This window comes from Tamandua tetradactyla, chromosome 7 (assembly GCF_023851605.1).
Source record: "Tamandua tetradactyla isolate mTamTet1 chromosome 7, mTamTet1.pri, whole genome shotgun sequence".
Taxonomy (NCBI): Eukaryota; Metazoa; Chordata; class Mammalia; order Pilosa; family Myrmecophagidae; genus Tamandua; species Tamandua tetradactyla.
Window position 1 is genome coordinate 4,286,301 of NC_135333.1, and position 21,392 is coordinate 4,307,692.

Consider the following 21,392-nt stretch of genomic DNA (forward strand, 5'->3'; position numbering starts at 1 on the left):
AACAATCCAGGACTTGGCTCAGGGAGGTGAAAAGTCTCAATCCAAAGCCCAATATCCTCCTTTTTTAAACTTGTGGAAAACTAAGTCTTAACTTCTCAGCATCTCCCCTTGAATGCACTGATCTTATTAAAGAGCTGGTCTGGGAGGCAGTGGGGCAGCCGGCCGCCCTGCCCTGAGGTTGCCTTCAGAACCGGGGCTCTGAGGGACGATTGGCTGTGGTGGCTTCGCTTGGCAGCCGGGGGGTGGAGCAGGTGAGACCGTGGGGTGGGAGTGGGGAGCGGATTTGCATGTGACGTTGTAGTTTGCAGCAACCTCAAAGTAGGAGGCTGTGTGTGCGTGTGTCTGGAGTGTGGATGCGTGGATGGTGAGGGATGTGCGAGGAGGGGCCGCCGCCGCCGCCGCCGCTGCCGCTGCAGTGAGAAACCCCTGTAAGGAAGGCAAACCAGGCAGCCCCGAGGAGACAGGGAAGGGGAGAGGCGGAGAGGGCTCGAGAGAGGCTCCGAGGCAGAGATTGAGAGAGGGCAAAGAGCCGCTCACACTTCTCCAAGGCGGAGTGCCGTGTTGAAAATAGGGAAAGGATTGGGACTGCTCCAGCCGGCCCCAGGATGTAGGCGATCGGCGGAAGAGCTCCTGCAGGCGGACGGGCTCATCATGAAGAAGCACTCAGCCAGGGTAGCTCCGCTCAGCGCTTGCAACAGTCCGGTCCTTACCCTCACCAAAGTGGAAGGTAACGCGCCGCTGCCGTGCGTGGCCATGGGGGTCCTGGGATGCGGAAGATCACTGCGTCCCAGTGGGTGGATGCTGCCACCCTTGACCAGCAGCCAGGGTCCTCCCCCACCCCGAGCTGGAGCTGTCTGGCTGTGGGGGTGGGAGGGGAATGCCAGGAGCAGAGCCACAGGCAACGGGGCTGCTGCTGGGTCTGCTTCCCCCAAGGAAGCCTTGTCTGCAGTGCAGCGCCCTCGCCACCTGCGAGGGGTGGGTAACTTGGCAGCTCCCGGGCTGCCCAGGGCAGGGAGCAATTGAGCAAACAGCTGTGGGGGTCTATGGGCTGCCCCCGGGATGCTGTGGGGAGCACAGGGGCTCCACCCCAAGATCCTTCCTGCCAGTCAGCCCAGCCCAACTCTCAGCAGCACCCTCAGCCTTTTTCTGCCTGTCCTGAGCCACTTGCCAGCGGGGGAAGGGGGGGGAATCACCCAGAAACTAACCACTGTGTGTGCCCATGAGCGTACACACAGACACCGCCCACACACAAGTTGCCTGGGTTTGGAGCATCTTCCTCCCACTCCCTCCCCCGAGGCAGACCAGAGGTTGTCGGAGGCTGGCGGAGCAGGAGAGAATCGCTGAGGGCTAAGGAGGACACCTCCCTTGCCCACTCTGGAGCCCTCCCCGCCAGGGCCATGACTGCCCAGCCCTGTGGGTGGCTTCAGCATTTTCCCACATTGGTTCTCATCTGCCGCTTCCTGTGAGGCTGCACAGGTGAGCAACTCTTCTGAAAGCCACCACCAGCCTGTGAACATGCTCTTTCCCAGGCCCTTGACAGGGGGCAGGAGGGACTGTGAAACGGAGCCCCAGAAAGCATCCTAGTAGCGCCTTCTGTGAGGAACTGGCCCCAACCCGGAGTCGGGAGGAAGACAGCAGGAGAAGAGAGAGCCTACTGCCTTCCCTGGACAGTTGGGTCTACCATGGACATAGCTTCCTCCCTGCTGCAGTGAAGGGAGCCTTGCTTTAGAGTGGGAATGGGAACAGGGTGGTCACAGGAGGACCAGCCTAAGTCTTAACTCCTCCTCCCAGGAGACAGGGATGGAAGGGCTAACTCTCCCTGCAGCTGGCCAAGTTGGCCAGGTAAAGACCAGGAAGAGACAGACACAGGGGAGGAAGGCAGATCCCCCCTCAGGCCCAGCCACTGCCATCCAGGCCCCTGTTCATTCCTGCGCCCCGGGGCCCATCCATGCACATATGTGTGTGAAGGGTTCACCCGCCAGAGACTCTGGGATAGGAGCTGATCTGCTCTGCACCTGGGACTGCAGGCCTCATGGCCTGGACCTGGAACCTCTGTCTGATGGGTTCTGGGACCCTGGGACCACTCATGAGTTCTTGTTTGTTCACTTCAGTAAGTCTGAGAGCCAGTGAGGCAAGACGGAGCCTCACAGATGGAGGAAAGCAGTCGTAAGCTCTCAGCACAGTCCGCCCACAGAGGCGCCAGTAACCATCCGGGCATTATTCCTGTCTCCCAGAGGAGGACCGGGAGGCCAGAAAGGTAGCTGGACTTGCCCAAGGCCTCACAGCTAGTAGGTGGAGGTGTAGGAATGGAATGTTGGTCTGCTTGATTCAAAGCCCGTGCTTTCTTTCATGACATCGGCAGCTTCTTGCCTGCTTCTCATATTGTTCTTTCTTCGGGAGGTTGATGTCTTTTCTTTGTTTTTAGGAGGTTGTTGGTTTTTCTTCTCCTCTCCCATCTCAATCGCAGGAGAGTGCTGGGTATCCGTCATCTACACCTGAATTTAGTGCATGTGCTGCCTCTCCCAGGGGTGTTGACATTTCCAAGCCTTCTTCTGGATTGTGAACAGAAAGACTTTGCCCAGATGTATCTGTAAGCTGAGAGTGATGGGCTGCTATTTATTTCTCTCAGGAAAGCTGGGAGTCTGTTACACACACTGAGTCCTTGTTGGAAGTTGCCAACCCCCACCTTTTCAAGTACCCCCAGGCAGCCCCCACTCTGCCTGGAGCAGGACAAGGTTTGAGCTGCACTTATAGTAGGCAAGGACAGTGACAGTGAGGGGTCTAAGCTGGCACTGCAGCCTCAGGTGTGCTGCAGGGGGCAGTGAGCTGTTGCACAGGGGCTCCCCCACAGCCGAGCCTGGAGTTGACCTTCAACCAATGGAAGTAAGGATAGTCTTCCAATTCCCTTACGGTTACCACCAGGTGAGCGTTGGGTCTCCCATTCAACTAATCCCTTCAGCAACTGCCTTACCATGGGCTTACTGTTTTGAATCAACCCCATGAAATGTCTTTGGATAATAGGAAACATGTTGGGCTGAGAATATGAATAAATTGGGGATTGCAATTGGGTTTTGCCATTTAATTCAGTTTGACTTCTGTAAATTCTAACCAGTCAGAGCCTTGGCTTTCTCAACTATAAAATGAAAATGATAACTACCTCAGCAAACTGTTAGGGAATGCAATGAGGTAGAGGCTTGTGAAAATACCTAGTACATACCTAGCACATAGTAGGTGCTTAATAAATGCCCAGTCAATACTCTAGTCAAAAACTGCCTCACTCCTTCAGCAAACCTTTCTGCTGCTCTCAAAGAGTACAGATATAAGGACAGTTTCTAGAAGCATCTGCAAGTTCCAGTGATATGTGAAAGCCCCAGTTCCTTTTTGCATAGGATACATGTGTGTATTTCAGTAAAAGCAAGTCTCCAGATTGAGGCCTGACCAAACCTGCCCTTGGTATCCTCCTGCTCACATAGAGCTCTCTTTCTCTCTGCCTGCTTATTTTTCTAGATGCTTTTTGTTCACTTTGGCTTTGGATCTATTTTTGAAACCATTTGCATCTTGTGTGCTTGTTTTGGAAGTGTTGAATCATTTTGTTTTACCTTGGATGCACAGGACAAGGTGGTCCCCATACCGTGGTTGTTTCGGGGTAGATGGCAGACAGGCTACAGTGACAGGATGCAGACAACAAGCAATATTTATTAGCTGGTCAAGTGTGTCTTTTAAGGGGAGGCCAGAAGGCACCAGTATGTGGCACATTAAAAACCAAAAGAGAAAATGCATTTCTTGATAAAGCACAAACACAGGAAAATGGACAAGGGGACTTCATTTATTCAACAAATATTTCATCTTTGCCTACTCTGTGCCCTCTGTCAACTTAATGAGGCCCTAGCCATGCAAAAATGAGCCATACTAGCTCCTTGTCTTAAGGGAGTTTCAGTCTAATGGGAAAGAGACAGATGAATTATTGAGTACATACATGGTAGTAAGTTCTGGTACCACGCTAAGAACAGAGTGTTGCAGGGACACTAAAACTTGAGCAATCGGAGGAGGAGGAGGTATCACAAGTGAAGCTGGTAGGGTGTGAAGAAATTTGTCCCCCACAGAGGGGAGGGGAGGCCGTTTGAGGCAGAGGGAACAGTGTCTGCACAGCCTGGGCCTCGGGTCGGGTGGAGGCTGGAAAAGTGGTTTCTGGCATAGGTTGATTGTGTCTGTCACATCTGACAGCCATTATCTTGTTCTCATAACCTTTTCCCGGCTTTTCCACCGGAAGCAGATGCTGAATATTGATCAGTAACTTGTCTCTAGCAAATTAGTCTTTACTAGGGTCATCTGTATTCACAACCAGCTGGTTCATGTTGAGTAAAATCATGTTCAGTAGAAATTAGCCATTGAGAACAGTGTGGTAAATTCCCCGAAAGATGGGTAGCATGAACCACTGTGGAAAGAGTGAGGGCTTTGGAGATAGAGGGACTGTGTTTAGTGCCTGACTCAATGACTGGTTGATGATTAAAGCTCTCTAGGACTTGGTTGTCTTATATGAAAATGGGAGTGACAGTACATCCCTCAATAATGAAAATAATTGCTTTTGCTATTGAGTACCCATATTGCAGACATTGTGCTGGGGGAGGAGTGCTGCATTGTCTCTACTTCTCTCAAAGGAAGTATAGGATTAGCACCTGAATTTACAGGTGAGAAAACTGAAGCTCAGAAAAGTCATTCAAGCAAGGTGCCAGGCTATCAAACCCTTATCTGCCAGACTCCAAAATGTCGCAAGCTCTTTGCACAGCTGCATTTTATTCCAGTAGAAATGAGAATTGCATGAGATCATGGCACTTTGTAGGTGCTCAATAAAAGTTTGTTCCCCAAAAGTTTTCATCCTTGGTCTATGGTCAGGACTACAGCTGGACTCATGAGGCCTATCTTTGTTGGCAGTAACCTCAGGGCCTCTGCTCCAGGAGAATCAGGCTGCTCAGTCACCCACAAAGCAGATCTGGCTGGTCTGTTTCTGTCAGTGGGAAAACACTGTCATCCTAGGATGCTCGGTTATGTGGAGACCCTGTTCTGTGGGCCCAATCTGACAGGAGTGATGAGAAATTTACTGCCAAATGGTTCCCAAGCCCCCAAATATTTCCTTTCTTGGCATGTCGTATGCCTAAAACCTCAGTGATAAAAGTCATTCATGTATTGATCAAACACATTACCAAATACATGCAAAAGATTGAGCCAAATGTGTTATAAGAGGTGCTAAGTGAAATAAGATACACTCTTTGACTGAAAGGGCTTCCAAACCAGTAACACAGGTCAAAAATGCACATGCAAAATGATTACATGTTGGAATGTAATTTTTTAAATAAGTGCTGCATTTCAGCCGAGGGAGAGCTCATTTACATCTGGGGCACCAGTGGCCAACACATGGCACTCTTGCCGCCATTACTCCCTTCTTTGCCAAAATGATATAACATAGCAGGATATTCTTTCCTGCTGAGCATGGATGTAGCCTCAGGATCCTTCTCTGCAGAAAACTCCAGGTGATGACTATAAATCCCCTGGAACTGATTTTCCTGGGGAGCATGCTTAGGGAAGCATTGCAGAGGATGCTATTTTTGCCCTTGGTTGTCATGGGCGGGAGGTTAAAACATGGCATTCCTGGCAGAGGAAGCCCCATGGACAAAGGTGCAGAGCTAGGGTAGTATAGCACTTGACAGAGACTTGTGAGTGGTCTTAGGTTGTCTAAAGACACAGGGAGGGCAGGTTTTAAGGCTGACCTCAGGGCATCCTGACTGCTGGGCTTAGGGAGTTGTTTGTAACAGGTAAGAAAGGGAAGCCCTAGAGGAAGAGAAAGACATGATCCATGTCTAAGAAAATTAAGGCCGCCTTGTAGAGCAGTGGTCTTCACACTGTGGGCCATGACCCATCAGTGGGTCATGAAATCCACTGCATAAGTCACAATACAATGATTTAAAAAAAAATCACTGTAAAGGATTTTTAGTAAAGGAATTAGGATAATAGCTCACATGTCATAAGGGGCAGTGTGGATCTGTGATGCTTTTATTTCAAGTGTGTGTTTACTATTGAAAGTCAAAGTCAAAACATTTGAGAAAACACTCCTGGGAAGTAGAAAGTGAAGACGAAGAGACATGTGCAGTAGGCCAAGTGTGAGCTAGTGTTAATCCTGGCAGCTAACGTTCACTACAGGTGTGCTGTGTGTCCTTTTTTGTGGATTGTCTTACTTCATCCTCACACCGTCCCTAAGCGATGTGTCCTAGCACAATCTCCTCAATACAGGTGAGGGAACAGCATACAGGCAGTTATGGAACTTATCCTGGGAAATAACTATGATGTGGTAGAGTCAGGGCCAGACTCTGACTCTTCAGCTCCCACCCACACAGCACCTTACCACCACACCACCCTCCATCAGGGACCAGGACAGGTGAGAGGATGGACCACCAGGGTGGGGTGACAGAGCATAAAGTAGGAGGGCCTGGAAAGGGAACCTGAACACGTGGGGAATTGGAGATACCATCAGGAAGGAGAGCAAAGAGAGGAGGGAAAACAAAAGCCGTGAGGGAGGAAAGAGGAAATCAGACTCGGACAAGTTGTGTTTGAGGCCTCACCCGGGACTTCCATGCAGGTGTCTGGCTGGCCAAGAGGTGGGAGAAAGAGGAGGTGATGCCTGAGCAGCAAATTAGGGTGAGAGAGGAGTGGCATTGAGGGAACCAGTGAACAAGAGTAGAATCCTGATGATCATATGTGTTGGGGGGATAGGAGAGGCAGAGAGAAGTCTAAACAGCTAGCCAAAGAAGGAAAAGGAGAACTCAGACAACACAGCGTCATGGAAACCAGGGGAAGAAAAGCAATGAGAGGGTGTGATGTGGTGTCAAGTGTAGCCCAGGAAGGGTGATGTAGAGACTGTTGTAAATAGGTGCTGGAGTGCAAAACTGATGGCAAAGGTGAGTGCTTGAGGAAGGAGGAAAAAGCAGTTGTGGGACATTTGGTGTAAGGTGTTTGGAAGAGACAGAGGTGAGAGGAGTTGGGGAGGTGTTTTGAGGAGCTGGGTGTTTCTGTGAACTGGGAAATGGGGCAGATTCGGTACAAGTCTTAGGTTGCCCAAGACAAGGGTGATGAATGCAGTTGTGACTTGGGAGAGGCAGAAGGGTCATGGAAGGAAAGCACAAGACAGGAGAAAGGGAGCAGTCAGCCTTGAAAATTCAGGAGACAGGAAAGAGAAGATGGGCAAAGATTCAGAGAAATGTGGAGGTGCAGAGGAGAAGCAGGGGACCTGTGCTGGTAACTTTGATCTTGGTGACTTAGGAAGTGGAATCATCTGCTGAAAATGATGGATGGGGATTGAAGGCTTGAAGAGGTGGGAAAGGATTCAGGGCAGCTATATTGGGAGAGCCAAGAAGAGATTTAATTCTTAAAAGCCTTTTTGGCAAGTGATACATTTGCTCTGGTTAAGACATCATGTAGCTCGGGATATAGATAGAGGAGCAAGAACACCGTGTTAGGTGCTAGGACACTCGAACTTCATTTCCTGCACCCTGCTAGTTAATTAATATATTGGGCATGTCACCTCACCTCTTGGAGCCTAAGCTTCTCTTTCTGAAAAAAGAGGGGACTAGGCTAGATCTCCACAGGATCTTTTAGCAGGAACATTCTATTAAGTAGATTTCTCATTAGCTAAGATTGGTTTATCTGATTAAAATCCCTTACTAGCTATGGTCAGAGCACAGAGCTCTAAGGGAATGAGATTGGACAAATAAAGAATTTGGCATGTGTGCATGTGTGTGCACATTGCTTTTAGGGATGAATTGGATTTCTGAGCAGGGGGTGGAAACACCAGCTATGTGAGTTCAATTTGCCTCATGGATTTGCAGCAATGAGAAGGCATTGGACACAAGAAAGGGTGCCAGGTGATGGGGTGATGCCAGAAGAGATACAGAAAGACCTCAAGGAGATGCTGTATAATTTCAAATTTTGTCTGAGGCTTGCCCCAGTATTTTTTTTTATAAAAAGTTTTATTCACGCACCATAAAATGCACTCAAATTTTACAATCGGTGGCTCTCAGTATAATCACAGAGTTCTGCTTTCATCACCACAATCAATTCTAGAACATTTTCATTGCTCCAAAAAAATGAAAAACCGCATACCCCTATACCCACCTATCATGGACACTTAGCACCAGTTGGTACCTTTGTTACAATCAATGAAAGAACACCAAAATGGTACTGTTGACTACAGTCCACAGTCCATGCCAGATTTATTTTTTCCCATATACTACTCCATTGTTATCACCTTGTAATAGTGACATTCATTTGTTCTAGTTCACAGAAGAACATTCATGTATTTGTACAATTAACCACATTAATCATCCACAACAGGGTTTACTATACTATGCAGTCCCATGTTTCATCCTCTAAGCCTTCCTTCTAGCGGCATACATGACCATAAACTTCCCTTTCAACCACAACCAAACACGCAATTCACCACTATTAATTACACTCACTGTAGTGTGCTGCCATCCCCTCTATCCCTTTCCAAACATTTACAATCAACTTTATTAAACATTCTGCAGAAATTAAGCATTAGTTCCCTGTTATCTACCCTCATTCTGTCTCCTGGTAATCTATACTCTCAGTATTAACTCTATGAGTTTGCTCATTATAGTTAATTCATATCAGTGAGATCATACAATAGTTGTCCTTTTGTGTATGGCTTATTTCACTCAACGTTGTGTTTTCAAGGTTAATCTGTGTTGTCACATACATCAGCACCTCATTTCTTCTTACAAATGAACAATATTCTATCACATGTTTATATCACATTAGTTTATCCATTCATCAGTTGGTGACATTTGGGTTATTTCCATCTTTTGGCAATTGTGAATAATGCTGCTGTGAACGTCAGTGTGCAAATGTCTGTTCACATCCCTGCTTTCAGTTCTTATGAGTATGTATCTAGTAGTGGGATAGCTGGATCATATGGTAGTTCTATACTTAGGGTCCTGAGGAACTGGCAAACTCTCTTCCACAGGGCTGGACCATCTTACATTCCCAACAGTGGTGAATAAGTATTCTTAATTCTCTACATCCTCTTCACACTTGCAGTTTTCCGTTTTTTTTAATAGCTGCCAGTCTAGTAAGTGTGAACTGATATCTGTTTGTGGTTTTGATTTGTGTTTCCCTAATAGCTAGTAGTACTGAGCATCTTTTCATGGCTGTTTAGCCATTTTTATTTCTTCTTTGTAAAATTGTCCATTCAAGTCTTTTTCCCATTTCTTAATTGGGTTGTCTTTTTATTATTGAATTGTAGGATTTCTTTATATATTCTGGATATTAAATGCTTATCAGATATGTGGTTTCCAAATATTTTCTCCCATTGAGCAGGCTACCTTTTCACTTTCTTGACAAAGCCCTTTGGAGTACAAATGTATTCAGTTTTGAGAGGTCCCAATTATCTATTTATTTCTTCTGTTGCTTTTTGTGCTTTGGTTATGAAGTCTAAGAAACCACCTACCACGAGATCTTGAAGACGCTTTCCTACATTTTATTCCATGAGTTTTATGGCTCTGGCATTTATATTTAGATCCATTTTGCTTTCATTTTTGTATAGGGTATGAGATTTGGGTCTTCTTTCATTGTTTTGGATATGGATGTCTAGTTCTCCCAACACCGTTTGTTGAAGAGACTATTCTATTCCAGTTGAGTGGTCTTGATATCCTTGTCAAAAATTAATTGACCATAGATATAAGCATCTATTTCTGAACTCTCAATTTGATTCCTTTGATGAGTATTCCAGTATCATGCTGTTTTGACCACTGTAGCTTTGTAGTATGCTTTAAAGCCAGAAAGTATGAGTCCTCCAACTTCGTTCTTCTTTCTTAAGATGTTTTCGGTTGTTTGGGGCTCCTTATTCTTCCAAATAAATTTGATAATTGGCTTTTCTCTTTCTGTAAAGAAGGCTATTGGAATTTTGATTGGAATTGCATTGAATCTGTAAATCAATTTGGGTAGAATTGACATTCTTTTAGTTTGTTAATTCTGCTGGAAATGCAATACATCAGAAACGGGTTGGCCTTTATAAAGGGAATTTATTATGTTACAAATTTATAGTTCTAAGGCCATAAAAATGTCCAAACTAAGGCATCCAGGTAAAGATACCTTGACTCAAGAAAGGTAGATCTGGGAAGGCATATGGCTGGCATCTGCTGGTCCTTTGGCTTCTGGTCTCAAACAGCTTCCTTGAGGGTGTTTTTTTTTGCATCTTCACAGGTTTCTATCTGTATCAGCTATGAAGATTTTTCCAAAATGATTCCCTCTTAAAGGACTCCAGTAAGTGGCCCACCTTGAATGGGTTGAGACACATCTCCATGGAAACCACCTAAACAAAAAGTCCCACCCACAATAGGGTAGGTCATATCTCCATGGAAATAACTTAGTCAAAAAGATCCAAGAACATAGTTTATCTGGAGTACACAACACTTTCAAACTGGCACAGACATCTTAACAATGTTTAGTCTTCCAGTCCATGAACACAGAATGTCCTTCCATTTATTTAGATCTTCTTTGATTTCTTTTAGTGATGTTTATAGTTTTCTGAGTACAGGTCTTTCACATCCTTAGTTAAATTTAGTCCTAGATATTTGATTCTTTTAGTTGCTATTTTCAATGGAATTTTTTTCTTGATTTCCTCCTCAGAGTTCTCTCATTACTAATGTAAAAAATACTACTGATTTTTGCATGTTGGTGTTGTATCCCATCACTTTGCTGAGCTTATTTATTAGCTTTGGTAGCTTTGTTATAGATTTTTCAGGACTTTCTAAATATAGGATCATGTCATCTGCAAATAGTGAAGGTTTTACTTCTTCCTTTCCAATTTGGATGCCTTTTATTTCTTTTTCTTGCCTAAATGCTCTAGCTAGAACTTATAGAACAATGTTGAATATCAGTGGTGACAGTGGGCATCCTTTTCTTATTCTTGATCTTAGAAGGAATGCTCTGAGTCTTTCACCAGTGAATATGAAGTTAGTTGTAGGTTTTTCATATATGCTCTATCATACTGAGGAAGTTTCCTTCTGTTCCTTTCTATGCTGTATAGCAGGCTCACATTTCATTATTTTTTCATGTGAGTATCCCATTATTGCAGCACCATTTGTTGAATTTTTGTTTGTTTGCTTTTTAGGGAAGTGCATGGACTGGGAATCAAACCCAGGTCTCCCCCATGGCAGGCAAGAATTCGATCACTGAACTACACTTGCAGCCCCTATTCCTATCTTTTGAAGCGTTTTATCAAGAATGCTAGGTTTCCTTCTCAACCAAAAGGAAAAAGAGAGAAATGAGACAAAATAAAGTGTCAGTGGCTGAGAGATTTCAAACAATGTCAAGAGGTTATCTCAAGGTTATTCTTATGCATTATATAGATATCCCCTTTTTAGTTTAAGGTGTATTAGAGTAGCTAGAGGGAAATGCTTGAAACTGTAGAGCTGTATTCCAGTAGCCATGTTTCTTGAAGATGATTGTATAATGATATGACTTTTGCAACGTGACTGTGTGATGTGAGAACCTTGTGTCTGATGCTCCTTTTATCTATGGTATGAACAGATGACTTAAAAACATGGATAAAAATAAACATAGAATGGGGGAGCAAATGTTAAAATAAATTGAGTAGATTGAAATACTAGTGATCAATGAAAGTGGTAGGGCTATAGAAAAAAATAGGGGGAACAAAGGTTAAAATATATTGGGTAGATGGAAATACTAGTGGTCAATGAGAGGGAGGGATAAGGCATATGGTATGTATGAGTTTTTTTATTTTTTCTTTTTATTTCTTTTCCTGAAGTGATGCAAATGTTCTAAGAAATTATCATAGTGATGAATATACAATTATGTAATCATATTGTGAGCTATTGATTGTACACCAAGTGTGGAATGTTCGTGTATTAAGAATGTTTGTGTTTGTAAGTTGTTTTGTCAATAAAAATATTTTTAAAAAAAATGCTAGGTTACATCAAATGCTTTTTCTGCATCAATCAAGATGATTAGGTAGTTTTCCCCCATTCATTTTGTTAATGTAGTGTATAACATTAATTGCTTTTCTTGTGTTGAACCACCCTTACATACTTGGGGTAAAACCCACTTGATCATGGTGCATAATTTTTTAATGTGCTGTTGAAACCAATTTGCAAGTATTTTGTTGAGGATTTTTGCATCTATATTTATTATAAAGATTGATCTATAATTTTCTTTTTTTGTAGTGTCTTTACCTACAAAAAAAGTGTTGGTATTTGGGTGATTTAGGCTTCATTACATGAGTTAGGTAGTGTTCCATCCTCTTCATTTTTTTGGAAGAATTTGAGCATGATTGGTATTAATTCTTCTGGACTGATTGGTAGAATTCACACATGAAGCCATTTGGTCCTGGGCTTTTCCTTGTTGGGAAGTTTTTGATGATTAATTCAATCTTTTTACTTATGCTTGGTTTGTTGAGGTCTTCTATTTCTTCTAGAGTCACTGTAGGTTGTTCGTGTGTTTCTAGGAAATTGTCTATTTCATTTGAGTTGTCTAATTTGTTGGCATACTGTTGTTCATAGCATCCTTTTATGATCTTTTTTATTTCAGTGGAATCAGTGGTAATGTCTCCCCCCCTCCATTTCTGATTTTGTCTATTTGCATCATCTCTCTTTATTTTGTGGTTTGTCCATTTTATTGATTTTCTCAAAAAATCAACTTTTGGTTTTGTTGATTCTATTCTTTTTTAGCTCAATTTTATTTATTTCTGCTCTAATCTTTGTTATTTATTTCCTTCTGCTTGTTTTGGGATTAGTTTGCTGCATTTTTTCTAGTTCTTTCAAGTGTGCAGTTAGGTCTTTGATTTTAGCTCTTTCTTCCTTAAATGTTTAGGGTTATAAATTTCCCTCTCAGCACTGCCTTCACTGCATCCTATAGGTTCTGATATATTTTATTCTCATTTCCTCTCATCTTAAGATATTTATTGATTTCTTTTGCAATTTTTTTCTTTGACCCATTCATTGTTTAAGTGTGTTATTTAACCTCCATATATTTGTGAATTTTTCAGTTCTCTGCCTATTTTTTATATCCAGCTTCATTCAATTATGATCAAAGAAGATGCTTTGTATAATTTCAGTATTTTAAAATTTATTGAAGTCTGTTTTGTGACCCAACATGCAGTCTATCCTGGAGAATGAACCATGAGCACTTGAGAAGAATGTATATCCTGCTATTCTGGGGTGCAATATTCTGCATATGTCTGTTAGGGCTAGTACATTTATCATATTATTCTGTTTCCTTGTTGATCCTATGTCTTGATGTTCTATGCATAGATGAAAGTGATATATTGAAGTCTCCAACATCTATCTCCCCCTCAGCCCCAGAATTTTTGTATTGAATCTTCATTAACTGGGGATTATCTCAACCACATCACCCTCAATTAGTGAAAAACATTTGCCATTGGGTAGGAGAAAAAAAGCCTGGGAGGCTGTGTTTACCATATTAAGGTGACCCCACTTTGGTATTTAATGAGACGAATTTAGTCCTGCCTTATTGAAACCTGAGGGTATATTTTAATAAATGGAGTTTTGATCATCAAGATAAATTGTGTATTAACTCTTGCTATCAGTTATAGTTTTGCCCTATTGTCCTGCTCATTTTCCTCTAGTACTCCAAGCAACCAAATCATGTGCCTCTTCTGAGCAGAGGTATCTTCCCTGCCTGGCAGCTGCCCTGGCATTGCACATGATGAGAGCCAAGCTGGACTGGCCTATCCATGGGACAAAGCTACAGGACACCCCCTTCTTAAAGACCCCACGGAGCATAGGTGTAGATGCCTCTTTGGCTTGGAGACCACTGTTCTTGCATCTACTCTGCCTTCTTATAAAACCATGACTTTCCCTGTGAGTTCCTTAAAGCCTAAGCTCCAGTCCACATAAAAGCCCACAGAGCTGGAGATGCTAACTTTCTGAAAAGGGAAATCATTAGAAAAGAGGTGTGTGTGTGTTTGTCTATATTTGTGTGGAGGTTATTCACAACACCTAGATATCACTCAATCTGCAGTTGGGGCTTCCTGCTGCACATACAGAGGGGCAAAGTCCCCAGAACAGGAAAATGATGAAATCCATGAGGTGGCACAGGTCATGACTAGCAGGGATATGTGATATGTGAATTAAAACTGATTTCTTTAACCCAAAATCTTTTCAGTCCACCTATTGAAGCACAGGACTTAGCTCCCTCCCTAGAACAGGTGTTGACCCTTCCCCTAAGGTGCAAATGTGTTATTTTAAAGCTTACCCATTGTGGAAGTTTGAAGCTATTATGTACCCCAGAAAAGCCATCTGGTCAATCTTGCCCCAAAAGAAATGGGGCAGCCATTTCTTTTAATCCTAATCCAATACTGTAGGGTGGAAACTTGATTAGATTATCTCTGCAGATGTGTGGCATGCCCAATTGTGAGGGTGACCTTTTGATTAGATGGAGATGTGACTTTGCCCATTCAAAGTGGGTCTTGATTAGTTTACTGGGAAAATATTTTGTTTAAAAGAGGAAATATTTTGAAGAAACCTTAGAGCAGAAGCAAACACTTGGAGAAGAGTTGCTTCAGAGCTGACAGAGCCAACATGAGATGCGAATGTTTGGAGATGCTTGAAGTAATCTCAGAAAGAGATAATGCCTAGACGTGAGCAGAGTCCTGCAGATGTTGCAAGTGCCTCCCATGAGATGCTAAGCAGGCTGAACCCAGAGTTGTATCCTGGAGGAAATGAGTGAAGGTCCACAGACCCTTAGAGAGGAAACCACTGGCATCAGAAGCTGGAAGCAATAAACAAGGAACAAGGACCAGCAGACACCAGCCACATGCCTTCCCAGCTGGCAGAGGTGTTCTGGACAGCATCAGCCTTTCTTGAGTGAAGGTCACTCTTGTTGGTGCCTTAATCTGGACATTTTCTAGGCACTAGAACTATAAACTTGTAACTTATTAAATTCCCTTTGTAAAAGCCATTCTTTTTCTGGTATGTTACATTCCGGCAGTTTAATAAACTAATACACCCATCTCTAATCAGTTTCTTCCAAGTCATAGTTTGCCTTAGGCTATGCATCTTCCAGGATTGTCTGAAATCCAGGACATGATGTAATAGTATCTGTAGATTTAGGGGTTATTCAGGGACCTCTCATGAGATGGGCAGTGAGGTTGAAGATATCAATTCAGATATCTGTTGAATGAGATGGTGGCAATGGTAGAGAGAAGTGGATGGATCCTGCCTCTAGTGTGCAGTCAGAACAGAGTTCCGGCAGTTTCAGGAAAGAACTTAAGTAGGAGCTAGGAGAAGCCTTCCCCCACCCAGGCTTCTTTTGCCTCCCAATTCTGTGTCTTTACCAGGGAAGTAATTCCCCAGTGCAAAACTAAATTTTGTGTTTAAAAACACAAAAGAGTGATACGATGGTGGCTGAGTGGCAGAGTTCTTGCCTGCCATGCCAGAGACCCAGGTTCGATTCCTTGTGTCTGCCCATGCAAAAAAACAAAAACAAAAACAAAACCCTTGCAGCTGCCGTTGTTTTCGCCACACACTGCCTCCAAGAACTCTTTTACAAGCTTAAGCTATTCACAGGAGACAAACAAGTATGAGATAGTATCTAATATTTGTAATATAGTAAACCAATGCAATTATTTCTTCTCCAAATAGGTTATCAAAACAAACATCCCTGTGTCCTCTGCAGCTTGAGTGGTAGAGTTCTCTATCTGACCCTTGCACCTTCACAAGCTCGGCTCACTCCCTCTCAACTGTAACACCCTCATTACAGGGCTGTGAATCTCAGCCAGGAGGCCCTGCCAAACAAACAAACAAAAAAGGGATGTCTGTCCTCTGGAAACCTAAAGTCCCTCTTCTGTGATTGGCAGTTTCCACTGAGATAGCATCACAGCCCTACTTGACTTTCAAAAGGGAGAATGTGGACACATCCATTCCCTTTGCTGCCTGGGAGTCAGGCAGACCCAGGTAGGTGCTTCACCTCAGCTATTCATGAATTTGTTGCCTTGGGAAAGCAAGCCTCAGTTGTCCAATCTGCAAAACAGGAATAATCATACTGACCACCAACATTTTGACCATTTAAAAAAAAGATATATAAAATTTCCTGGCCAAGGGCATAACTTACATACTGAATGTTTAACTGCCACCTGCCCCTTTATTTCCCTGTTCTTTCTTCTGCATCCAAGGTCAGCATTCAACTTGATCTGCAGATTCCATTCTTTTCCTAGAGCTAGTCAGGAGCATGGATAAACAGTCTCAATCATGATGAATAGAGGGAGTTTTTCCAACCCAAAGTCCAAGAATTCAAATAGATGGTCTGGCTAGTGCTGATGGACACACTGGGCAAAGATATGGGAATGAGGTCTGCCTTGGGACCTCAGCACATGTGGCCTTAAATGTGTGATGCCTTTTCTGCAAGTTGTCTTCTTCCCTCTCCTCCAAACCAGTGTTTAAAAAAAATTAAATTACGCACAAAAACGTCTCTGAGCAAGCATTTAATGAATAGATGAGATAGACAAAGCACTAAATGGACTTTGGGGAGGTACGTTAACACTTGCAAATAGCATCAACAAAAGCTATTTAATTTAGCTGCCAAACCCTGGGTTGATGTATCTATCAGCAGCAATAAATGGGAAATTGTTCATCAGTTCCTGTCTTTCTCTTCCTGGGTAGGCCAGGGGACAAAAGGGTGTTGGGGGTGGGAAGGGCTCTATTTTTCAGAGAAACTCTCAACTGTGTCCTGTTTGGATGAAATTAGAGGTACCTAACACTTTAAGTTCTAAGCAATCTAAGCACTACCAATTGAACTTAAGTGTAAGCAACTTCTACTAGGGAAGATTGTGCCTGTCTTGTGCCCCAGAATAGGTGGTCAATAAACATGTATTGAACAAAGGGCCTCAGAAGCCTAACTAGTCTACCCAATAGAAATGAAAATATGTCCACCCAAAGACTTACATGTGAATGTTCACAGCAGCATTATTTATTATAGCCAAAAACCGGAAGTAATTCCATGTCCATCAACTGGTAAAGGGATGAACAAAATGTATATCCATGTGTTCTAGTTTGCTAGCTGCCGGAATGTGATATACCAGAAATAGAATGGCTTTGAAAAGGGGGAATTTTTTACATTGCAAATTTACAGTTCTAAGGCTGTGAAAATGTCCCAATCAAAGCAAGTCTATAAATATGTCCAAATTAAGGCACCAACAAGAGATTGCCTTCATTCAAGAAAGGCTGATGACGTTCAGGGTTTCTCTCTCAACTGGAAAGGCACATGGCAAGCATGGCAATGTCTGCTAGCTTTCTCTCCAGGCTTCCTGAAGCTCCCCTGGGGGTGTTTTCCTTCTTCATCTGCAAAGGTCTCTGGCTGCATGGGTTCTTATCCCTCTCCTAGCTCTGAAGCTTTCTCCAATATACTTCCTCTTTTTAAGGATTCCAGTAAACTAATCCAGACCCACCTGGAATGGGTGGAGTCGCATTGCCTCCTAATCAGAGGTTAATACCTGCATTTGGGTGTGTCATATCTCTGTGGAGATAACCTAATCAAGTTTCCAATCTACAGAACTGAACAAGGATTCAAAGAAATGGCTGCCTCCACAATATGGATCAATATTAAAACATGGCTTTTCTAGGGCACATAATCCTTTCAAACCAGCATACCATCCAATTATTATGAGCCAAAACAGAGAACTAACTGCCTCTGCATGCTACAACACGAATGAACCCAAAAGACATTCTGCTAAATGAGAGAAGGCCAAAGCCAAAGTCTACATATTGTATGATTCCATTTATATGAAATGTCCAGAGATGGCAAATCTATAGAAGTAGAAAGCAGATTTGTGGTTTCCTGGGGTTAGAGGTGGGGACCAGGAGTGACTGCAAAAAGGCGTGAGGATATTCTAAACTAGATCATAGTGATGGATGCGCAACTCTGTAAATTTTCTAAAAATCATTTATTGTACTTTTAAAATTAGTGAATCTTAAGGCATAAACATTATACCTTAATAAAGCTGCAAAAAAAAATAAATCTATGGTTGTTACTTACGTATAGATCAGTTGTGAGCTATCTCTTCTTATTCTCTGGGCCTGGGTCTCTGAGCAACCAGCCCACCAGCTAGTCTTTGATTTCAACTCCGTTTCCCTTACTCCCGAGGATATGAGGTAGGAACTTTCCAAGTCTTAACTGCCTGGAGGCTTTTTCATAGAGGGAGTCAAAAAAAGATCCACTTAGTCTCAGGGAACTTCAAAAAAGAAACATTTGTGTTCTATTGCAGGTTTGGGAGAGCCATTTTATGGTCGCTTTAAGTTGAGAGCCAATGATCTTCCAATCTTTCTTCCTTTCTCATTGTAGAAATAACTTTCACAAAATAAACATAAAAATCACCCATTCCGAAAAAAAGAAAGGGTGGGAATGGTGGCTCAGTGGCAGAGTTTTTGCCTGCCATGACGAAAACCCAGTTTCGATTCCCGGTGCCTGCCCATGCAAAAAAAAAAAAACTTAATTCAAAAATCACCCACTCATCTAGAATTTATTTTCTCAGGGAAAAGCTGTGGCTAGCTCAAGATACTGAGGGCTTGCCTTGGTTTCAGAATGAGATGACAGCTAAACTAGATCTCTAACTCAACTGTTATAACCTGGAGTTTCCCTCTGATGATTAGACATTTCCTCCAGACACTGCTTCTGCTTGACCAATGGGTGAGATGCTTTAAAATCCCTCATAAGATACTCATAGTATTGAGTGCTTTTTTGCAGATTATAGACTCAAAGTTGCCTGACTGCCCTCAGCCCTCAGGACACAGAGACACAGCTCAGCGTGGAAGCTCGTGCCCAGTCGTGGTTATGTCTCATGATATGATGGAGTTTCCATCATATACAAGAGAACACTCAACCACAACACACACATGCACTCAACTTTCTCCCCAGTGTTCAATGCAAGCAACTCTTGTTACAGAACTGGGAAGAGCCCGCCTGTTTCCCAGCCTTTTTGAGTGAATTAGGTAGCATAAAGAGCATTTAGAGGTAACACAGCGACATGGGAGATGCTTAACGCTACAATTACAGCATCTGCCAGCACAACTATGGAGCCAGAGTGTGTAATCTGCTTTGCATTACTTCCAGAACTGTTGGCTAAAGTTGAAGATTAAAATTTAAGGTGCAAGTAGAGCATAAACATAGGGGATGTTTGTAGGGAAGGGGTTTTGGAGAATAAGGGTAAGGATAACATAAATAGTATTACTAGGGGTATAACAACTGTCAAAGGAACCAAAGCAGGAAATAGCTTGAATGAAATTCTGCACTGATTTCTTTGAGGCAATCTGCATTCCTTTTTTCAGCTGTTACCAAGGAGTGAAATCAGATAGAGGAATTGCTTGACTTGCAGTTTGAGGTGCAGAGGAAGAAAACAAAAGTTTCCTGCAGCTGAAGTTTGGAGAGGCTCTTGAGAAGAGATACTGCCCTCCTCACTGTAATCCCTTCTATCTGAAACCTGTTTGGATGTCTCCCGAGCATAAATTGGACCGCCCATTGAAAATGACCCTGAGGAAATATGGTTCGAATTTTTAAGTCAGATGACGATGAGAATGTCTTTCAAATGCCTCTTGCAGCATTTGCTGTGTTTCAAATGGCAGAGAATAAATATGTCTGCTAACCAAATAGATCATGTTGCTCCACATTTATTCTGCACCTAATTTGATCCCCTTATTATGAACCTTGGGGTTTTCACTTCGTAAATAACAGTAGAGTCCACATCTGAATTTGCTCCAGTAACATCAGCCAAGCTAGTAATTTCTCCTGCTCTGTGTCTGGCCAAATCAAGGTTGGAAGCTGCAGGGGGCAAGGTGGCAGTGGATTTCAGACCTCACCATCTTTCTCCCTTCACCTCTGCAGACTTTGTGTGTTCCTGACCCAGAACTCTGTTCCTTCTTTTACCTAGAGCTTTTGATCCTACAAGGCACAGGCTAAGCCTCGGCTGCCTTCTGACTCTTTTCACTTGATAACGGTCTACAGGGGCTCTCTCTTCAGAATTCCTGTTGTAGTTATAGTAAAAAAAATCTCTCAGTTTCACATGTAACTCATTCTTTCATTGGTCAGTTTGGACACTTCTAGATAGACTGTAAGTTCCTGAAGAAAAGTAACCATGTTTTTGTGTTTATTTATTGACCACCTAGAACTCTTAGAATAGGGCAGATTCTCTGAGGGTGCATTGCACTGTGCATAGAGACCCTGTGAGGTTTATCAAGTCCCACGCCGCTGTGCATTAAGGTAAAACTAGGCAGGATGAAAATACAGTCCTATCCCGATTTTGCTGTGTGAGTGTGTAAGTGGGTATCTGAGGGTATGCATGTGTGATGGGTCACAGCTGTTTTAAGAGCTCTGTGTATGTGTGTGTCTGTGTGTTGCAAAGACAAAAAAAGGCTGGAGAAAATGCAGCAAAAAGTCAGCGATGATATCTTAGCATCTGTGTGTGCTAAGATTATAGATTGTTTTCTCTTTATCCTATTTGGTACTCTTATAAAGTAATCATAAATTTTTTTAAGGTTTATATGAGGTAGGAAGTATGTGGAAGTATTAAGAATTGAGTGAGCTAATGAAATTGATATTAAATGATTATTATTATAAATAGAGGCTCCACACAGTGAAATGGGAGATTTGAAACGAATTAGGGTTGGTTGTCTTTGATTCTTTATGGGTCTGTTCCTGCATTTCCCAAAGTGGGTTCCAGGGAACACTATTTCTACCACAAGCTGTTAAACATTTAAATAATTTAGGCAGCACCACCTTCAGGAGCTGCCTCTTGGAAATTCACAGTGTCTGTTAGTTCTGAGTTCCTATGGCAAAGGAACACTTGTTCTACTTAGTGTTTTTCAAAGTTACTAGACCCAGAAATTCTTTTTTTTTTTTTCCATAATGCCTATTTGTAGCATTACACTTTGGGAAACATTGTTCTATCCTATATTCATTGGTATTTTTAAATATAGAGTATTGATTTCAGTTTTGAATGTCTTTATTTTGTTTGTGTATTATTACTATTTCCCTTGGTTAAATGATCCAGAGAGGTTACAAAATTAGAGAATAACTTCTTTAATCCAAACCCACAGCAGCATTTTAACAATACAAATTACATGATTCGGTGATTTTTCTCCTTCATTATGACAGCTATACAGCATCAATCATTGCTTGTTTCTTTTATGTTTTAAAACTTTATTTGCCAGAATGACAACACTAAATGAAAAGCATGCTACAACCCTGCATTTATTCAGTCTCCTCAGGAGTTCTTTCTCAACTCCTGAAAATGTGAAATTCCATTTTCTTTCTGCATGGACTGTTTTTTTCATTTCCACAATTATCTTTTCAGT

The 21,392-nt window shown here is 42.7% G+C and overlaps 1 protein-coding gene across 1 annotated transcript in view; it reads left to right on the top strand.

Annotated features, from left to right (window-relative positions):
• The first annotated feature begins 313 nt into the window (after positions 1-313).
• Positions 314-21,392, top strand: part of SLC35F3 (solute carrier family 35 member F3) — a 135,641-nt gene continuing 114,562 nt past the window's right edge. Inside the window, exon 1 of the mRNA XM_077167804.1 lies at positions 314-727. Coding sequence (XP_077023919.1) covers positions 652-727 — 76 coding nt within the window. The 5' untranslated portion in view covers positions 314-651. The remainder of the gene's footprint in view (positions 728-21,392) is intronic.